At 40.4% G+C, this 21,578-nt stretch overlaps 1 protein-coding gene across 4 annotated transcripts in view; it reads left to right on the forward strand.

Moving 5' to 3' along the window:
• Positions 1-11,154: 11,154 nt before the first annotated feature.
• Positions 11,155-21,578, forward strand: part of ANKRD22 (ankyrin repeat domain 22) — a 29,244-nt gene continuing 18,820 nt past the window's right edge. For 2 of the 4 annotated variants that reach the window (XR_011382383.2, XM_089314069.1), the window contains exon 1: positions 11,269-11,426. Coding sequence is in view for 2 of the 4 variants with exons in the window: in XM_089314069.1 (XP_089170195.1) it covers positions 11,406-11,426 (21 nt within the window). In the remaining 2 variants the exon portion in view is untranslated. Of the gene's footprint in view, positions 11,427-21,578 lie in introns of all 4 variants that reach the window. The other 2 variants (XM_002718370.6, XR_016221615.1) reach the window with 2 other exon arrangements.

The following is a 21,578-nucleotide window of genomic DNA, read 5'->3' on the forward strand; positions in this document are numbered from 1 at the left end:
AAATGGGCTACTATATTAGTAATCATTCTATATTTTCCAGTTGATAAATAATAGTAATTCTCAGGACTCTGTCAAAAGCTGGTTCAAAAGAAAGAGGCATGTAATATTCCTCAGGGAAAGGCTTTGAATTCCATAGCTCTTAGTAGAGTTGTTTTTGTCACTTGGCAAAATATGCAAGATGACACTCTAAGTGATAATAATACTTCTGCTTTATTCCAGCTGAATTGATTGAGGGTTTTCTCCTCCATGGCCTCTGGATGGAGGACAAGTCAGCGCACATCAGAATCCTTCCAGGAAAAGAACAGGGATATAACCAGGTCCTGGATTTTCCTATAATGCTTCTTAAATAAGATGGTTTCCTATGATGTCATGGATGATTTAGAGTTAGCATGAGGCAGGTGCTGCAGGTGTCCATCCTGTAGGTGGGGCCCAGTCATAACCACCTGGAACAACAAGAAAGCAGCAGTGTTGAGGATAGGAGTTCTCTAAGAGGACGGTGACTTAATGGGAGGGGAAAAACAGCACTCAGGGCAGAGTGCCCTAGAAAATCATATTTGTTGGTAGGAACTAATTATATGTTCAAACTGATTCCTCCTGAAGAAGGCCTGATCCCTGTGTATGTGTGATGTGTGTGTGTGTTTATTTTCATTTCATCCAAAAGGCAGAGAGACAGATTAATCTTCCATCTGCTTGTTCATTCCCCAAATTGCCACAATAGCCAAGGGTAGTCCAAGCCAAAGCTAGGAGCTGGGAACTCAATCTGGATCTCCCATGTGGGTGACAGGGACCTAAATACCTGAGCCATCACCCACTGCCTACCAGGATGCACATTAGAAGGAAACTGGAATGAAGACAGAGCTGGGACTCATATTCCAATATGGGATGTAGGCTTCTCAACCAGCAAAATATTTAAAATAGTGCTATGCACATAGAAGGGACTTAATACATATTTATTGACTGAATTAATAATAAAAAGTAATATGTTTAAGGTTCTGCATCAGGTGAACCCAACCTGGATTCCAGAGCATGTGCTCTTAACCTCTATATGTGTTACTGTAAAGAGAAATGCTCCCTTCAGGTCCTTCTACTGATTGATGAGACTGCACCCATAGTGAGATCCATAGAGAGCTGTTGACACCAGAGATCAAAGGAAATTGTAAGGAAATGAGATCTGCTAAAAGGGAGTTTGAGTATTTTCAGGGCTCTTTGAATCTCTGATATGTTAGTGTAAATGCATTATTGGCCATTATTCAACCAAGCATAATTGGCCCTATATTCAATATCCTGACTTCAACATATAAATAGCCCAGCTCTGAGTCTAAGGTGAACTAGGAACTGGAAGGAACATTCATAGTCAATGAGTTACCCCTTTCAAGGCTGGTTCCTTCTTCAAACCAAGCTTAGTCTCCCCTTGAGTCCAAAGAGTTCATATGAAATACATTTTATCACCTTGACTTTTCTCTGTTGTTAGGGTAATTCATATTTATGGAGAAATATTTTGAATATACATGCTACAGTCATATCCCTATCTGATCACAGTCTGTTTTTCTGAGGAAGAATTGGAAGACAGGGAAAGCCTCTCATTGTTTTGTAGACTACCTTACGTTTCCTACAGGGTGACTGGATCAAAAGAAGGTGAAAAAGAAGCTGGTAGTCTTCTTATAGCTTTAGTGCAGAATTGGCATACCTTACCTTTTGCACATCCTACTGGTCAAAGCAAATCACAAGGATGGGCCATATTTATGCAGCAGCAGCCTGTAGGCACAGGAATGGGAGGAATTTTTGAGTATCTCTGTAGACAGTTTTCCACACTCTTCATAACCTAGGCACTTTAAATCATTAGCTTATTTAATTTTGATGCCTATTCTTTCACTTTTCAGGAGGACAAATTATAATCAGAGATCCACAGGTTAGAGGCAAATGTTTGTCACAGCGATTAAAACTCTGCTTGGAATGCTGCATCCCTCTCAGTGCTGGGTCTGTCTTCTTACTAATGCGCACCCTGGAGGCTGCAGGTGATGGCTTGGGTGGTTGCATCCCTGCCACACACATGGGTGACCAAGATTGAGTTTCCCACTCCTCAGTCCTGATCCCTGTGGCAGGCATTTGGGGGGTGATCAACAGATGGACTGTCTGTCTGCCTTCTGTGTTTCTCTATTGCTGTCTCTCTGCCTGTCAAATACATTAATTAATTTAAAAGTTTTTAAAGAGATCAATGGATCAATTGCCCAAAGTCATCGAGCTTGTAACAACAAAACTAAGGAAGAAGTCTCTTTCTGTTTTTTTGAAGATGTTATGATGAAATAAACTACAGTCCCTGGCAGGTAGTAGGAATGTACAACAATATAGAGAAAGACTTTAGAGGCAGGCAAATTTGGGTTAGGGTCTAAACTCTGCCAGTTGCTTACTGTCAATCCCAAGCACATAATTTTACCTCTCAGAGGCTTAGTTTTCTTATCAGTAAAATGGGGATGATCATAACAGTGTAACCTCATGGAGTTGTTGTAAAAGAACATTGAATGAGGTATTGTAGATGACATTATTGAGATGTTTTCTGTGAATAGTAAGCACTTGTTAAATACTAGCCATTATCCAGGACCATCACAAGGATTAAATTAGATAAGCACATGTCAGAGGGCTTGGCATATGCTAAATGCTAAATTAGAGCTGTTATGAATATCAGTGACATGCTAAGTAGTCAATAAAAATGATAAAAAAGTGTATTTTATAACATGGAAGTGTATCACTATATACTGTTGAAAGACAAATGTAAGCTTCAAAACATTGTGGATAAAATCTCATTTTTTACAAATAAGTTAATTGAGTCCATAGCCATAGGAAAGAGACTAGATGGATATATACCCAAAGAGAGGCCCTATATTGTAATGGCTAAAATAATGGATTATGAAACTAAATCTGTTAGTTTTAATCCTTGCATTATGCTTCTTAGTTGACCGACCCTGAGCAAGTTACTTAGTGTCTCTGTGCCTTAGCTTTCTCACCTGCTGAAAGGGGATGATTATAGTACCTACTATATTGGATTGTTGACTGTATTGAAGGTGTTAACACATGTAAAGGGCTTGGCATATTGCCTGGCACAGTAGGCACACTTTTTATGCTTGTGGATGCTGTGTGTGTATGTATTAAATGTATATAGCAGAATTCTTGGGAATTTTTTTATTTAAACTTCCAAGATTTTATTGTAAAGATGATAAAAATCAATTGAAATCAGTTGAAACTGTATCTCTAAATCTTTTTTCATTATTCTTTTCTAAGGAATCTTTGTAGATAGTTTTTCCTAATTGCCCACCCCCTGTGATTTTTACTATCACAGATATTCTACATATCCTTTCATGTACTTGAAGGGAATCAGAATATGCCACCCCAAAATAGGCCACATTGGGAAAAAGATTATTTTAAGGTGAAACTGTGTGAGATTTAACACATTCAAAAAAGAGGGAGGGAAACTGCTTGGAGCTTCCCCTTTCTCACTAAAATAGCAAGTTCCGGAAAATTAAGACTGCTGTGAAACAAAGACCTGCTCCCAGAAGGGAGAAAGCAAATAAAAGCTAACCCAAATCTCTTCTCCCAGGGAGCTGGTGGCCCTGAAGGAGATGGAAAGACCACACATGCCTGTACAGAAAACATTGTTTTATTTCTATCTACAACTATTTCTTACCTCCTGTTTGTCCTGAGAATTCTTTTGTTTCCCATAACCGCATTGCTCCCTTTACCTGCTGAAATAGCATGTAAGCTGCAGATTCTTCTCACTCCTTTGAGCTCCCACTTGTGTATGCACCTTGCATGTGTAAGCAAACTGTTTTTCTCTCATGTGTATCTGTCCTTTCATACTTTGATTCACATGCCCAGGCGAGTGCCTGTCCTGTGTATTTTATTTCTGTCTGTACTACCTTCATAAAAATTATAAGACTTTTCTCCTCCCCTGAAAAACAAATGTCACTTCTTGGGGTAGCAATATTACCCTTCAGAGAATGCATGTGTTAAAATAAGAGATGCAAATGAGTACCATCATGATGGTTAAGGAAGAAAGATATGGTGTCCATGAAATTCAATAGGTCAAAATTTTCCTACCAGAAATTCATACACATGCGCTAACCTGTTCTAATTTATGGTTTATTTAACATGCAGGTTCAGTTGGGCCAGAAATTAGTAGTCAGGCCTGGCCCCAAACATCCTCACTGAGACATAGGCATAGCTGTTAAAGAGTAGGGGTATTACGGTAAGGAAAATTATTCATTATACAGCTTCATCGTGAAAATTTGCAGAATCTCAAAAACTCAAGCACATTGAAATGTAAGTGTAAAACTGCATTTGAAGGCAGATAAAATGTTAAATTTGCCACTGTGCTACTTCCTTTGCAGCCTTTTCTGATGAAAAAAATCAAAAAATCACCTTTTCTCAAAATAGCCCTGCACCTCCAGTTTCAGAACCATCTGGAATGCTTATTAAAATGCAGATTCCCAGCTCTTAGTCTAGATATCCTGACTCCTTACCTCTGATGTGGGAGTAGGGAATTTACATTCAGCAAGTTCCCACATTAGTCTTAGCACAATGACAAGGTGATACTAGAAAAAGTGTGTAGAGGTATTACCAGATGCCAGACACCAAGAAACGAGAAATTCCAGAGAATTTGACCAATACCAGATTTCTTCAAAGCCTTGAAAAGTAACATTCATACCACATACAATTTTATTTTAAAATGAAGATGTGTGGTGTTTCTTATACTCTAAATGCTATGTGGGGTTCCTATCTGTTTCACTAGTGTTCTTAAACATTGCATCACATGTCTGGCTCAGAACATAATTTTGAGGACAAGAAATGTAAAATAAGAGAGAGAAAGGAAGGCAAAAACATTGAAAAAACCTTCTACTAGTGTGCTCAGTGACTTGTATCAGTTTAGCTATGAATGAAGAACTGACTTATTATGGTTTTTAAATCTTTTAGATGCTACTTGAGTACTTTCAAAATCATTTTAGAGTTAACATGATACAGTGTTTTATTCCAGTTCAGTGAATTGTTCTGCTCACTTGTTTTGGTATATCTGTGATTGAGGAAAATAATGTTTTGATTTGATATTGTAGTAAATAATACTACTTCTTTAAAATCCTGCCTTATTCTGTGATAAGGATTGAAAAGTTCTAGGCATTACCAAGAACTGGGGAATTAGGTCAGCTCCTAAAAAGAAAAGAATCTCCCCAATACAGGCTGACAGCCATGACATTAACAAAAACTTAATTGAAAAAAAAAAAAAAATGAAGTAAGCGCTTGCCTCTAAAGGCCCCAGTATGACCCTTTGTTATATAACAGGTAAATGTAAGTATTTAAGCCAGATTTTCACAGACTCAGCGTAGAATAGGATGCAATGAACATTAAAGCACCATGTGGAGCTGTGATATGTCATCGTTATTCAACATTAACACCAGGAGTAAGATAAATCTGTAGTGCAAAATTTAAAGTAGGCTGCTGTCTCCATTCTAGGTCTACCCTAAAGGTAGAGCTTATGGGGTGGGATTTTAGCCTGGTGGTGAGTATGCTGGTTAAGGTCATGTCCCAAATTGGAGTGCCTGGATTCAGTGCCTGGTTCTGGCTCCTGCCAGTACCTGGGAGGCAGTGATAATGGCTCAAGTGGTTGTGTTCCTGCCACTGGTGTGAGTGACCTGGCTTGAGTTTGTGGCTCCTGACTCCGGCGCAGCCCAGTCCTTCCCTTTCCAGCATTGGGGAAGTGAGCAAGTGAGTGGGAGCTCTCTCATCTGTCTCTGCCTCTAAAAATGTTATAAAAATTCATGAGGAAAACAGGAGCATGGCTTGTCTCACACTGTGAAACCGGTTTTACTGTAACACAGAGAGGCTCACAGCGTACATCGGCAGACTCCTGAGTCAGAGTTGGGCCAGATGGTGGCTCCTGGCTTTGGATCGGCCCAGCTCTGGCCATTGTGGCCATTTGAGAGTGAACCAGTGATGGAAGATCTTTCTCTTTGTCTCTCCCTCTCTCTGTCTACAGCTCTGCCTCTTAAATAAATAAATCTTTTTTAAAGAAAGTAAACCGAGGCACAACAAAATGTTAAAGTGTTCGTTTGAGCAAACAATGATTCATGAATTAGGCAGCATCAACCAAAAGTGGTGCAGGGGCTCCTTGAAGGGAACAGGAAGGGAAGGCTTCTAAGAGGGTGAGCACAAAGCAAAGCAAAGCAAATGATTAGTTACGGTTATACAGCAGCCTTGTCTGGGTAATCATGCTGGAAAGTCTCCAGGTATATAAGGTAGTAGGCAGCATCCAATTGGATAGCCTTATGTTTCATTTTTCTTTAATATAGGCATTTATAACAAATACTCCCAATTAAAGTTTGCTTATGTCTGCAAATTAACCGAGGTTAAGATTATGTGTGGGCCGGCGCCACGGCTTACTAGGCTAATCCTCTGCCTTGCGGCGTTGGCACACCGGGTTCTAGTCCCGGTTGCCCCTCTTCCAGGCCAGCTCTCTGCTGTGTCCTGGGAAGGCAGTGGAGGATGGCCCAAGTGCTTGGGCCCTGCACGCCATGGGAGACCAGGAGAAGTACCTGGCTCCTGCCTTTGGATCAGCGCGGTGTGCTGGCTGCAGCACGCTGGCCGTGGCGGCCATTGGAGGGTGAACCAACGGCAAAAGGAAGACCTTTCTCTCTGTCTCTCTCTCTCACTGTCCACTCTGCCTGTCAAAAAAAAAAAAAAAAAAAAAAAAAAGATTATGTGTGAAGTCTAACTGGCTTTGTCTGCTGAGAGATTCTTTAGGCCTGGTCTCTAGTTGAATTCACTTTCACACTCTCAAGACAAGAAAACTCTTGTCAAATTTCAAATCAATTTTGAATTTCTAGAAAATAAGAAATTTGTGATAATGGGGGAGGAAATGGTGTCAGCCAGCCCTTAATAAAAATGCCAGCATTGCCTGTTTAAATGTAAAATAGGCCATTTAATCACTTAGCACTTATGCAGCACCTAATTCCATGGTGTGTTCTATTTCTGTGTCATCCTCTACCATGCACTTGCAATATTAATTATTACCATGCTCTTTAATGGCAACGTAAGGAGTACAAGGTCCCATAGTCATCAGAGTGCTGTGATTTTGTTTTGCTTCCCTAACTTTTGAGACTCCTTAACATATTCAAGACAAGGGAGTTTATTTCTATTTCTTGGGGGTGGGGGAGGGTCTCTGTTCCTGAAGAATCATGTCACACTGGATGAGTGTGCCCATCTTGCACTGCTTTCCCAGCCATAGCAGAGAGCTGGGTCAGGAGAGGAGCAGCCAGGACGCAAACTGTGCCCCTATGGGATGCCGATGCCACAGACAGAGGCTTAACCTAAAACTCCACAGCACTGGCCCCTCAGTTTACCTTTTAAAAAGGAGGAATGCTCCTATATTAGAATAATTAGAGTGATTATTGTACTTTGGCCTCTGAGTACTGTACTTAATCTTGAGTTACCAAAAAGATAAAAAGCATTCAGAAGCAAAAGAATTGCAGAAAAAGTGGCAGGCCTCCAATGCATAAAACTCAGAAACAAGCATTCTGACTAGGAAAAGTACTCATTTGTTTAGATAGCAAATGTCAACAGTAAAAGGTGTTAAAAAGAAAAGACCTTGTATTGCTTAAAGAAGAGCCTTCTACAACCAAGAACTTACATAGCTTGTAAAGAAAAACAATTAAAGACTAATAAGTTATCTAACCTCTTCACTTATTACATTGAGAATTATTTATCTACATGAAAATGACTCTCAAAATTTTTATCTCTAGTACAACTCTTACTCTGAAGTTCCATAATCATTTAGCCATGGAATTTCCACTTAGACGTGCTACAGATATGTCTCTTAAACACTATTTGCCCAAACTTAAACTGATCATCTCTCTCCAGACCTTCCCTGATCTTGCTGTTGGGTGCTGTACAACCAGTAATGACCATATTTACATCCAGAGTCAAATCAATGCCCCTAATTTTAGTACTCAATATCTGACTCAGATATTATTTCTTGACAGAAGACATTCACATGTGAAAGGTGTTTCCTGGAACTTCTTTTTCTTAATTTGTCTTTATAATTATAGGTTCAATTTACCAGAGAGCAAACCCTAAACAATTCTTTTTTAAAAAACCTGTTTATCAGAACTTATTCTGATGGTATTTCACTGTATTCCATTCTAACACTGTACTCTGTCAAGTTGTCTCCCTTCACCTTTAATTCCCCTGTTGGTTGAGGCCAGGGTTTACCTGCTTTAGCCCCCTTTCTTTGCTGTGAGAGGCTGTACCTTGTGCACTGTAGGGTGTTCAGCTGCATTCCTGGCCTTCATCCTCCAGATGCAAGCGGCATGGTCCATGCCTGGTTGTGACCACCAAGAATGTATCCAGATATCACCAAACGTCTTCAATTTTCAGTTAAACAGCACATTGTTTTTAGTGTAAGTATGTCTCTGCAATGTTTCATTTATTTGAAATAAGAATTTAATTGACTATCTTGTATTTTTATTTGCTAAATCTGGAGGTCTACCTGCAGGCAAGATCACCTCTGATTGAGACCCATGGATCTAGCATTAAGTGCAAGTGTTTTCCCAATTATAATGATTCAATTGCTTTTATTATTGTTTTAATAGTCAACCCTACATTGAAACAATTCATTTTTCACAACTATAATTAATATTGTGCTTTTATTACCAAATGCCACCAAGAAAGAAATGCAGTAGAATTAGAAGAGTTCTGAATATATATTCAGCCAGGGGAGGGTAAAGAACTTGCAGGAAGCTGGCAGTGTCTTTAGCAGAGAGGCTGTGAGAGTGAAGGGTTGTATTTATTTATTTAATTTATTTTTTATTATCTTCTTAAATAATTATTTTATTTATTTGAAAGAGTTACAGAGAGAAGCAGAGCAAGAGAAAAAGAGCGAGGCCTTCCATTCTGCTGGTTCACTCCCCAGTTGGCCGCTACGGCCAGAGCTGCGCGGATCCGAAGCCAGGAGCCAGGAGCTTCTTTGGGGTCTCCCATGTGGGTGCAGGGGCCCGAGGAGTTGGGCCATCTTGCACTGCTTTCCCAGGCCATAGCAGAGAGCTGGATCGGAAGTGGAGCAGCTGGGACTGGAACCAGCACTCATATGAGATGTCAGCACTGCAGACTGGTGCTTTAACCTGCTGCACCACAGCGCTGGCCCCAGTGAAGGGTTCTATTTATATAAATTAGGTAAAACAGTTTACAAAAGAGATTATAATAGGTTGCTAAGGATTTGTGTAAGAGAATGAAGTTCCCAAAGGAGGTAACATTGTTTTTCTAAGTCAGAGGCTAAAGAAATGCAAAATCAAACCCAAGCAAAGAGGAAGTCAGCTGCTGCAATCTTGTTGGGTATTGCAGACTTCCCTTTCCTGCAACAGAATTAGCCAACCTCCTGGGAGGTTGGGCTCAGTGCTATTTCCTAGCCTGTGCCATCCTTGTAATAACAGTTATAAAAATAACTATATCTGTCAACCACTGGAGCAGGAGGAATTTCCCTGTATATGTGCAGCAGGCTCCTAAAAGGCACAGGATCCTGATCTCTAACCTTTAGTCACTGAAGAATCTGATCTGAAGAATCTTGATTCATTGGGAAACCATACTAATTTGCTTGGAGTGGTTGAACTGATTCATGAGTATACGTGTGTGTGTGTGTAGAGGTGAAAGAGGTGAACATTTTAATTGTGGGAAAGTTTAATAGTTTGATATGATTGTATTAAGTTCAAATAAAATGTGTAATTGGTATTATATTTAGTATACAATATGTTTACATTGTTTAAAAGAGTTGGTATATTAGCATGTTTGATCAAATAAATTGTTGATTCAATTTAAAATGTGCAATATGATGATTAATTTTAGACTATTTTTTTAGAAGATTTATTTGAAAGGCAGAGCAACAGCAACAGACAGAAACACACACACACACACACACACACACACTACCCAAAAGCATACAACAGCCAGGGGCAGGCCAGGTCAAAGCCAGAAGCCAGGAACTCCATCCTGGCTTCCCATGTGGGTGGCAGGGGTGCAAGCACTCAGGGAGTCAAACCTCTGTCTTTCCTGGAGCGTTAGCAGGAACCTGGATAAGCAGTGGAGCAGCTGGGACTCCAATATGGGACACTGGCATTGCAAATGGCAACTTAACCTGCTGGCTCCAACACCTACAATTTTTAAATGCAATGTTGCAAAAGACTTTGACTTAATTTGTAAACAATACTAGAATATTTAAGAAAACTTAAGATGGAAAGGCAAGAGGAGGGACATAGAGGAAGGTTGTGTAATGGGTACCAAAATACTGTTAGGCAGGAGGAGTGCATTCTAATGTCCTACAGCTCAGTAGGGTGAATATAGTTTACAGCAATGTATCATGTATTTTATGAAGGACTAGGAGACCAAAGTCTCTAGGTTCTCAACATAAGTAAATTGTAAGTGTTTGATGAGATGGAAAACATAATGACCCTGATGCTATCAACACACACTTTATATGTGCATTGAGTTATCACACTGTACCCAACGAATATACATGATTACTGCATGCCAATTAAAACTTGAGGAAGTTAGTTTAATTTATTAGTTTACAAGAATATTTAAGGAGCTGCCGCTGTAGCACAGTGGGTTAAACCGTTGCCTGCAGTACCAGCATCCTGTTTGGGTGGTGGTTTCCCTGCTAATGTGCTGGAAAAGCAGCAGAAGATGGCCCAAGTCTCTGGACCCTTGCACCCAAGTGGGAGTCCTGGATGAAGTTCCTGGCTCCTGGCTTCAGCCTGGCCAGCCCTGGCTGATGCAGACATTGGGGGAGTAAACCAGCACGTGACTCTCTCTCCATCTCTCTCTTTCTCTCTGTAACTCTGACTTTCAAATAAATCAAAAAAAAAAAAAAAAAAAAAGAATATTTAAGTAGCAGGGAAAGTGTTACTTGTTAGGCTGAGAATTTTGAAGACCATTTGTCAAAGCTCTTTGCCAGACATGTATGGGCTCTAGCCTTTCTCAATGACACGGAAAACCTTACTTCGATTAGGAAATGCCCTGAGTACAGTATCCGATTTCGAACCCCAGGTCCCTCCCCTCCCCCAGAGTTCTTCCCTCTTTCCTGCATGCCGCCACCTGCAGGGTAAACATGACTCAGAAACTGGCTTCTTGGGGCTGTAACATTAGATGATACACCTCTTGGTCATTACCCAGTAAACCAATGCCTTTCTTTGGGCTGGCCCCTCTATAAGGTGTGTTGCTGCCTGCGTAGCTGGAAGAGCACTCACAGTTGTGCAAGAGAGGGCTCGGCTGCTAGGACTTTTCTCCACCAGGAAGGAATTTGATGTTCATTAGAAATAACCTCTGGAAGATTCAAGAAGCTCCAGAGGCGAAGCAAGCCTGTGAAGACCAGCATGGGAATCCTATACTCTGAGGTATGTCACCTTTCCGGAAGTAGGGGTCCAAAGGTGTTAAAGATTGCTCAGGCGTTTCAAATGTAATGTCCCCTCCCAGTGTCGCTTTCTTCTGTTTGACTTTCTGTATGAGTATGAAGTTTTTTTTTTTTTTTTAAAGAAAAGTCTTGAGTGTTAGTCTTTTTGATATTTCTAATATTGTGAGAGAAATTATCTCACAATTTTCAAGTGTTTGCTGAACCTAAGTGGAGAGTGGTGTGAGGATACACATTTCATGATATTCATGTTTGCAGGAGGCAATTTGGATTTACGAAGTCGAGTTTAAATCCTGTTTTTCTCATGTCAGCCACCCAAGGGAAAAGAGAGTTGTGGCCAACTAGGTTTTCTAAACATCCCAAAGACTAACTGGTTCTTCTAGGGAACCAGGAGAACAGAATAACCACCTTTTGGGGGATATTTAAAAGAGAAACTCACCTGTAGCAATTATTAAAGCTGTCACTGTAGAGAATAGGGATAAAATGTGTTTGTAATATTGTATTTTCTGTTCACATGTGATGGATACAAAATACTTTTTCCTGTATTGAAAGTAACTTCTCAGAATCAAACAGGTTTTTAATAATGTTTCAAAAGCATACACCAGAGTGATGTCTAAATAAGAGTCCAAGAGGCCTAACTGCCTTATTTATTCATGACTTACTCCCTCTCCTCTCTGACACAGTAACTGGTTAGTCTGCATTCCACTGCAGCTGTCCAAGGGCACTTTAGTGGGTGGTTCTGAACTTACATTAAAGGCAGTATACTCTCGTTATTTCTAATGACTGTGTGTGTATGTGTGTGTGTGTGTGTGTGTGTGTTTGTGTGTGAAAGTCTTTTTTATAGGAAATGCACTATTGGGTTGATTTGGTTGGCTTCTAATTTTTAATATGTCTTGCTCAGTACCTTATTCTCATGAAGAGATCATATTATGAAAATGACAAAACATGTTGTAAACTGCTACTCTGGTAATTCTCAAACTTTAGATTGCTCAAGTGTCAGGGAGAGGAACTTGTTTAAAATGCAGTTTCAAGGGCCTTTACACTAGAGAATTTATGTCATTTCATCATTTTTTTTTATCAGGACCATCCCATGTGATTCAGGTGTAGGTGATCCGTTGACCACCATTCTGAAAGAAATACTATGGTAGCCTGGTGCTTTTCTGATTGTAATGTGCGTATAGATCTCCTGAAGATCTTGTCAAATGTAGGTTCCTATTCTGTAGATGTAAGTGAGGCCCAAGATTATTTATTTGAGACCCCTCATGCTTTTACTGGTAGCCCACAGACCACATTGTGAGTAGCCAGGCAGCCTTGGGAACAATTTCATTGTAAAAATGTCTCAGGGTGGGCATCTGGCTCAGCCATTAAGCTGCTGTTTGGGATGCCCACACCTCATATTGGAGCACCTGGGAATGAGTCTGGCTACACTCTATTCCAGCTTCCTACTCATGCACATCCTGGGATGTAGCAGGTGATGTCTTAAGTGGGTGGGTCCTTGCTATCTGTATGAGAGATCTAGCTCAAGTTCTGGGCTCCTGGTTTTGTCCTGGCCTGGCTGTTAGGGGAAATTGGGGGTGGCGGTGGTGGTGAATCTCTCTCTCTCTCTCACTGTCTCACTCTCACTCCTCCCTCATCCCATCTATTTTTCAAATAAATAAAATAAAATTTTTTTCTCAGGAAGTCTTTGTAAAAGCAGTGCAGTTTTCTGTTCGTTGGTTGTTAATTTGTCAGGTGGTCAAGTTGAGTCAAAGCAAGGCAAAGCAGTTGAAAACACGTTGAATTCCTTCTAATTATCAATGGTAATATTTCCATAAGTGGAATGTGTATTTCACCTTTCAGATATATTAAAGACAGAGTAACAAGATTTTCTATGAAATTTAAGAACCAATACAACAACCACACACATACACATACACACACCTCTGTTTAAAAAGCTCAAACTTACCTAGAAGCTCATAGGTACTTAATCAAACCTTGTAATTAATATTGGATCAAGATTATAATAAGATAATGTTGAAATAATAGTATAAGGTAATGTTGCCATGAAACTCAGCATCTCAAGTGGAAGTAGAATCTAGGTTACACCATTTATTCTGCTCAACTTATCCACTTACTGTAATATCAGCAATATTTATATGAAACACCTGGAAAGTCTTAGTCATTTCCGGAAAGAAGATTATTCCTTCCCCTTTGGCAAATGATTTCTCAAATGTGCAGAATTTCCCTTTGATGTCAAATTTTTGATACCTGGACTGACATTGTTCCCTGGGTTATGAATGAGAAATGCTGGAGAAGGGAGTTCTTGTAGAGTAAAAGAAAACTTCAGTTGTTTTTTTTTTTTTTTTCTGTTGCATGTGGAAGTTATATGTTATTTAGAGAAATATGTAGTCTCAGCCTCTGGTATTCAGATGCAGAAAGTATTAGGTGGGAACACTACGAGCTGTAATTTTAAAGAGGTTGAGAGTAATCTGGAGGAATCCCTTACATATTTAAACAGGACTTCGATGTTGCAGGGCAGTCATTCTGTGTTTCCTGTGTATAAGAACTGTGAACCACTGGCTAAGGAGTGGGAAAGAACCTGCTCCATCCCTGGTGCCGCACTGCCTTGGAACATGTGTTTTCCATCAACATTAGTGAAGTTCTACTTTCCACTTTGACAGTGGAAATCTTGTCTAGAATGGAGATATAGGCTTATTTTTACTTACAGCCTTGCATTGCTCATAATTATACAATGTATTTTTTCAAAATTAAGAATAATACTTTATTTTAGTGTTAGAAAATAGAATTATTCTTCATAACCATGTTTTATATTAACATATAATTGACTTATTAATGTTATTTTAAAATGAAGAATACATATTTTCTAAACTTCTTAATTTCAGTTTCTAAAAGCAAGTAATAATAGATCTAAACCACACACACAAAAGCTTCTTGGGGTCCCGAGTGACTTTTTTTTTTAATTTTTAAAATTTATAGTAGGTGAGCAGGTTTCATATATACAAATTTAGGAGCATAGTGATACTTTCTACTTTACCCTCCCTCCCTCCCTCCCTCTCAGGCTCCCACTTCTCCCTCCTCCTTCCTTTCTTATTTTTTCTTTAAAAAAAAAAACATTTATTTTATTTATTTGAAAGGCAAAGTCACACAGAGAGAGGTAGATCCAGACAGGGAGATCAATGTATATTTTTAAGAAAGAGAGAAAGTAATTTTGGAGCTCAGTAAGAGAACACAGCTTTGGAATAATCAACTCCAGATATAGTAAACTGGATTTTTAAACAAGGCTGACTCATTTAAGCTCTTATCAAACATATTTGTTCATAATATTTACAATAATAACAAATATTTATTTGAGGCTTGTTATACACCAAGTCCGGCTCTAAGCATTTTATATGTTTAAGTCATTTAATACAACAATTTTATGAGATTCACTGTTAGGATCCTTATTTAACAAGTGAAGAAGTTGAGGCAAAGATTGTAACTTTCAATTGGAAAATCCTTACTGGAGAGAGACCAGAAACTGGGATGTGCGACCTTGCTGTACTCAGGGAAATTCTCATCTACTAAGTCTTTCCCTACTTGTTACTTCAACAGAGATGTCGTGTTCCGTAAGACAGTCCATCTCCACTGCTGTGCCATTCTGCCTGCGCTCTTCCTCTACCTTTTTCCCTATAATGAAAAGAATGGGTAAAGTAAATCCAAGTTGCCGTGAGCTCCATTCTACTCCTGACTCATACAGGAGAACTGTTGCCACTGAGAAGTTTTGCAGAAATTGGGGAAAAAAAAGAAGGTGCTGAGAAATTAACTCAAAGGGCTCAAGAATTTGTAGTTAGGAGACCTGGGAAACTCACAGATTCTTGACTTTGTCAGCTATGGGTACAAGCCCTCAAAGTAGGTTCTTTTAATTTTAAGAATTTATGTCTTTTAACTTTTAATCTAAAGGCAGAGAGAGAGAGAGAATGAATTATTGATCTTCCATCCACTGGCTTACTTCCCAGATGGCCATACAAGCTAGGCCTGTGTCAGGCTGAAGCCAGGAGCCCAGAGTACAGTCTTAGTTCTCCATTGAGGCAGCAGGGACCCAAGTATTTGAGCCATCGCTGCTGACTCCCAGGATGTTCATCAGTAGGAAGCCATACTGGAAGCAGAGCCAAGATTCAAGCCAGGCTCTCTTTTATGGGATGTGAGTATCTCCAGCAATCATTAACTACTGACACCGAATGCCTCCCCTCAAAAGGAGTTTCTTAAAGATCGTGTCATAATAATGTATTCATTTAAACTTTTGGAAGATTGAATTGAAAGAGGCTAGGTAGGAGTGGGACACACACAACACATACACATAATCACATGCAACCTTGATAGCAATCCTTTGGGAATGGATGGATCCATTTTCAGAAAGCAGATCTAATACAGAGAAAAAGGGAACAGGGCTCCAAGAGGGACTATTGAGGAATAACAAAGGAGAGCGATTTAGGTTGAGCAGGGCTTCCTTGGAAAGCTGGTGCGTCTGAGGCGGAGCACTCCAGGGAGGCAGGAATTGAGATGTGACTAAAGGGGAAGCATCAGACCAAGAGTCAGGAACGCCTAAAAGTTCTGATTGTGCCAGGAACTCTGTGGGATTTGCAGGGAAGTCATTTGAATTCTTGAGTCAGTTTCTGTAACTATAAAACAAGAGAGCTGGAGGAGATCCAGTTCAGCACTTAGCATTGTGCTATCCTATGATAATGAGAAAAGGAAAGACAAGGAGAATGGGGAAAAATGCCTCCCTCAGAATCTTACAAGTCCTGTCTACCTTGCCTGGCAAACTTTGGGCATTCTGTATGCAAAAAGAGTACCAGGCTGGCGCCGCGGCTCACTAGGCTAATCCTCCACCTTGTGGCTCTGGCACACTGGGTTCTAGTCCCAGTCAGGGCGCCGGATTCTGTCCCGGTTGCCCCTCTTCCAGGCCAGTTCTCTGCTGTGGCCAGGGAGTACAGTGGAGGATGGTCCAAGTACTTGGGCCCTGCACCCCATGGGAGACCAGGAGAAGCATCTGGCTCCTGCCTTCGGATCAGCGCAGTGCGCTGGCCGCAGCACGCTGGCAGCGGCAGCCATTGGAGGGTGAACCAACGGCAAAGGAAGACCTTTCTCTCTGTCTCTCTCTCTCACTGTCCACTCTGCCTGTCAAAAAAAAAAAAAAAGAGTACCAAGGAGTCTCCACCTCAGTTGGTTTTCTAATTTGTTCCTGTATAAATAAGTTATAGAATGATAAGTCACATTTCAGAAACGGATGACTAATTTAATGTATGAAAAGAAATCAGGATTGAAATTGGTATACATTTACGCATTTATTCACCCACCCACTTATTTAATCTGCAATATTGATTGAGCACATACTATATACCAGGTATGTGCTAGTTCCTGGCATATAGAGGTAAATTAAAGGGTGGTCTCTGGCCTCTTTGAGCTAATCATGTAAAAATATATATACACAAATAAAAAATGTAATTACCATGAACGGAAAGAAGAATCAAGGCAGCAACATGATAATGATGCTTATGTAAAAGGGTGAGGAAGTGCATTTCTGTTTCATTAGATTTGACTGGAAAGACTCCTGTTTGGTGGTGACATTTGATCTCAGGCTTATGGACTGAGTCTAGTCTTCAGAAGCTTGGGAAAAGAGTTTCCCAGACAGAGAACATGTATATGTGGAGAATCTAAAGCCAAATGAAGTTAGCTTTGCTGGAATAATTGAGTGAATGGTATCTGAAGGATGTTCTGGTGAGACCAACTCATCAAGGTGCAGACAATAAGAGTGTGTATTGTCTGCATAGGATGTAAAAACTAATGACACTAACTAAAAACTGGTTTGCTTTTTATGATCACCATGCTTCAGTGATCCCAAACCATGCCACCTTAGAATGTCAGTTTAACAGGAGTTCCCTAACTCATTAACAGAAGTTCCTGAATGACATGAGCTGAGCTGAAGTTAAAGAGACTGTCAGGGACTACATCATATGGATCACGTAGGCCAAAGAGGGAAATTTGGATTTTATTCTAAACACTATGAAAAACAATTAAGAGATTTTAAGGAGGGGAATAACATGATTCAATTAGTGCTTAAAAAGGCCACTCTGATAGCATAAATCTGGGAGAATAAATTGGAGACCTTGAAGAGGGAAAGCCAGAGCCTGCAGGGAAGCTGCAGCAGCAGTCTCCAGGGGGTGAAAATGATGGCTGTATAAGCAGGTGGATAAATTGAGGTAAATATTTCCCTGATGAAGGGATAAAGGAAAGGAGTTAAAGTGGATACCCAGGCTTCTGCTTGACACTGGCCTTTAGATGTGGTGGTAATGAGACAGGGACACAGAGAGTACAGATGGATGGATGTCAGGGAGTGCTACGAGACATGCTATGTTAGAGACAGGCGTGAGACAGCTGGGTGGGGATGGGAGGTGAATGCAGAAAGGTAGCTCCAAGGAGAAGCAAGAAGCGATAATTGGGAATTGTCTGCATGTAGATGGTATTTAAACCATGAGAAATGATGAGTTCAGAGAGACAGAGAATGAAGGCAGACAGGACACCTGGTCATCAGCAGAAGGTGTGGCTTCCCAAGAGAAATAAGGAAACATTACAGGACAGCCTCCCTTGAGTGCCCTTTCTTATTCTAGAAATGAAAACTTAGGAACTTCCAGCTTCTATCTATAGAGTTAGCTAATTAGTACTAAATGCAGAGAGAAGAAACATGAGTTTCAAGTTCTTTAAAATGATGGTAGTGGACAAAATAGCTTGTTCCTAGAAATTAGGCTTCTCTAAGAATCTAAGGCAGTGACTATATAGTGGTTAAGAAGCCAGCCTTTGGAGTTGGGAAAACTGGGGTTCACATTTCATCTCCACTAACATCAGGGAAAAAGAGGAGAGGAGTAACTCCACTTCTTGCCTTTACCACCAACAAACTTATTTTCAAGGGAGAGAAAATAAGTCATTTTATCTGAATATACATTCTACAAGGTAAACTAAGACTTCCTTTCACATATGTTTGCATATGTATTACACAATCACAAAAATTGCAAGCTAAATTAATCAAGGGTTTTATTTAATTGGCTGAAGGAATTCCACTTGGTTTTTCAAAGGGCCAAATAGACTAGATGAGAAAAGAAGGCACAGAAAGATCTATTTTAACTTTAAAAATTCCACAAAATCTAAGCAACAATTATATTAATTAGAGGTCTGTTCTGTTTACTTACGTTATGTCAACATCTCTTAATACATAGCTCCCCTAATCTTAAAACCATTAAGAAAGAGAGGAGAGTAGGGAGTGGTTCCTCCTTGGGAACCCAGTAAGTACTGCAACAAAACAGGCTGTGTGTTGTGTGTTAACTAACCTAGCAGTCCCCAGACTGACTTTCTAAACTTAAGGCAAATCACGTCAAAACTCTGCTAAATTTCCCATCAAACAATAGAATTCAAATCCTAACCAAGTACTACCAGGCCAATGTTCTTCCATCCTGGTGACCTCTCAAATTTTCTACCACTGTCCTTTCTTCTGGAGCCAAGCAGTCTACCACGTGGTTTCTAGAATTCACCAACTAAACTCCTTCTGCATCCAGAAGGGTAGCATGTCAGGTTAACCCAAAAGACCTATGACATCCCATAGATTGGGGAAGCAGACTCAGATTAGAGATTTTAATGTGGGGAAACCAGGGAACGTTCTGTCCACTGCCTGAGGTAGAAGCAGAGGCAGCGGTAACTCCAAGTATTTATTGTCAACAGCGACATGATTGATTAATCATAAAAATGTACAGTTTCGTGAAAACAGGATTTTATGATGAGGGAGTTTAAAATAGTGAAACAGAGAACAGCGGGAGTTTCAGTGTTTTCAAGAAAGACATCTTTGCTCATGAGCTAGGATTAAGAGAGTGATCACAATGTGAGGAGGCTTGAGAGGCGTGAATTATTAACTGGAGTGACTGTCCCGCGTGCAGTTTACTGGAGCCCACATTTCCTTAGCTGCTTCAGCATCATGTCAAATGACCTTTGCCATTCATTGCCAATATAACTTGGTCAATCACCTATGCAATCTGGCCAAGCATGCCTTCAAGCAGAACTCGGGCCATGTGGTAGACTCTGAGATGTAGGCTTTAACTGAGTTCAGGCCATGCAGTGGCCCTGACAAACTCCTCTGACAAAGCCTTGACAGCTGGGTTTCCTTTGTCTCAAAGTTACTTCTCCCTGAAACTTACCTGGCATATGCCATCATTTAAGACGGATGACAAATCCCTGCTGAGATTTTACCTTCCAGAGATCTGAAAGAGCAAGACTGCCATTCTCTGTTTCCTCTTAATGGGCTTTACCTTTCTTCAAGATATTATGAAATATTATAATTTTTAAAAACGTGTAGTTTTTATGATAAGCCTTGTTTATTTTGGGGGTCTCAGTTATTGTGATTTTTATGATTCCTAGTTTGCTAGATGTATAGATGAAGGTGTAATGATAGCTTTCCTTCTCCTAAATGTCAGTTTAATTAACATGTAGCTACCCTGCAGTAAACAATACAGGAGGTTAAGTGTGAATTATAAGAATATGCAAAATAGGGGCCGGCGCCATGGCTTACTTGGTTAGTCCTCCATCTGCGGCACTGGCATCCCACATGGGCACCGATTCTAGTCCTGGTTGCTCCTCTTCCAGTCCAGCTCTCTGTTGTGGCACAGGAGGGCAGTGGAGGATGGCCCAAGTGCTTGGCCCCTGCACCAGCAGGGGAGACTAGGAGGAAGCACCTGGCTCCTGGCTTCGGATCAGTGCAGCGTCGGCCATAGCGGCCATTTAGGGAGTGAACCAACGGAAGGATGATCTTTCTGTCTCTCTCCCTCACTGTCTATAACTCTGCCTGTCAAATAAAAATAAAAAGAATATGCAAAATAAAACAAAACACTTGTTTTTCTCCCAAGAGTTTACAATGACCAGAAAGCCAAACACATATAATTTGTTCTCCATGTGAGAAATTCTTGAATATAGTTGATTGCTACTTTATAACAGCTCAAATGTATTGCTTTTCTAGCTAAATGTATTATTTTTAAGGTTTATTATTTTTATTTGAAAGGAAGAGTTGCAGAAGGGGGGAGAGAGAGAGAGAGAGTCTTCCATCTGCTGGTTCACTCCCCAGATGGCCACAATGGCTGGAATTGTGCCAATCTGAAGCCAGGAGCCAGGAGCTTCTTCTGGGTCTCCTATGTAGGGTACAGGGGCCCAAAGACTTGGGCCATCTTCCACTGCTATCCAAGGCCATAGTAGAGAGCTGGATGGCAAGTAGAGTAGTTGGGACTTGAACCATTGCCCATATGGATGCCGGCACTTCAGGTGGCGGCTTTACCTGCTATGCCACAGTGCTGGCCCCACTACTTTTCAATGTGTGAATTATCAGCCACTTTCTTTGTTTCCTGTAGATCATGATTTTCCAAGCATGTGAAATATTTATGGTTGCTTTTGTAACTTCACTTTTATGTGGGTTCTCAAATTCTTTAGGTGAATTTTAGGGGATTTTAATTATTTTGTTAACTATGCTGATTGCTGGGGAGGGACTGTTACAGAATGTGAAGAGTACTACAGTGTTACCCATGTGGCTCTCACTAGGTTTTCTTCATCGCTGTATCTCTAGAGTCTATCATAGTCCTGCCAAGTACTGGGCACTCAAAATATGTTCAAGTGAATTGAAAAAATTGCCTGAGATCTCCAAACACTTCTGGTATTTTGTGAATGCTGTTTAATATGACTTAGTGCACAGTGTTGCATGAGGATGGGGAGAAGCTTAATGGGTTAAAATCCTGGTTCTTGAATCAGATAGACCAGAGTATGAATTCTAGTTCTGCTACTTACTGGTTAAAAATAGCTCTTAAACCTCAGTTTCCTTATCTGGCTGCTGTGGTCATAGTACCTCTGCTCCAAGATTGCAATAAAGGTTAAAGGAAGTGCTGCTGAGGTGCTCAGCCTTATAGTTGGCATCTAAAAGCAGCTCAGTGTATGCGTATGGGAGCGATTATGACAGTTATTACTTCTCTCTGAAAAAGACCTACACTTTGATATTTAGTATGAAAACACCTGTCTGGGCCCACCGAATGTTTGGAGACTTTGGCTTTCTAAGAGTTCAAGTCCTGTGCCCTTCCCC

This window comes from Oryctolagus cuniculus, chromosome 15 (assembly GCF_051225735.1).
Source record: "Oryctolagus cuniculus isolate XC-2025 breed Fujian yellow rabbit chromosome 15, ASM5122573v1, whole genome shotgun sequence".
In the NCBI taxonomy this organism is placed as follows: Eukaryota; Metazoa; Chordata; class Mammalia; order Lagomorpha; family Leporidae; genus Oryctolagus; species Oryctolagus cuniculus.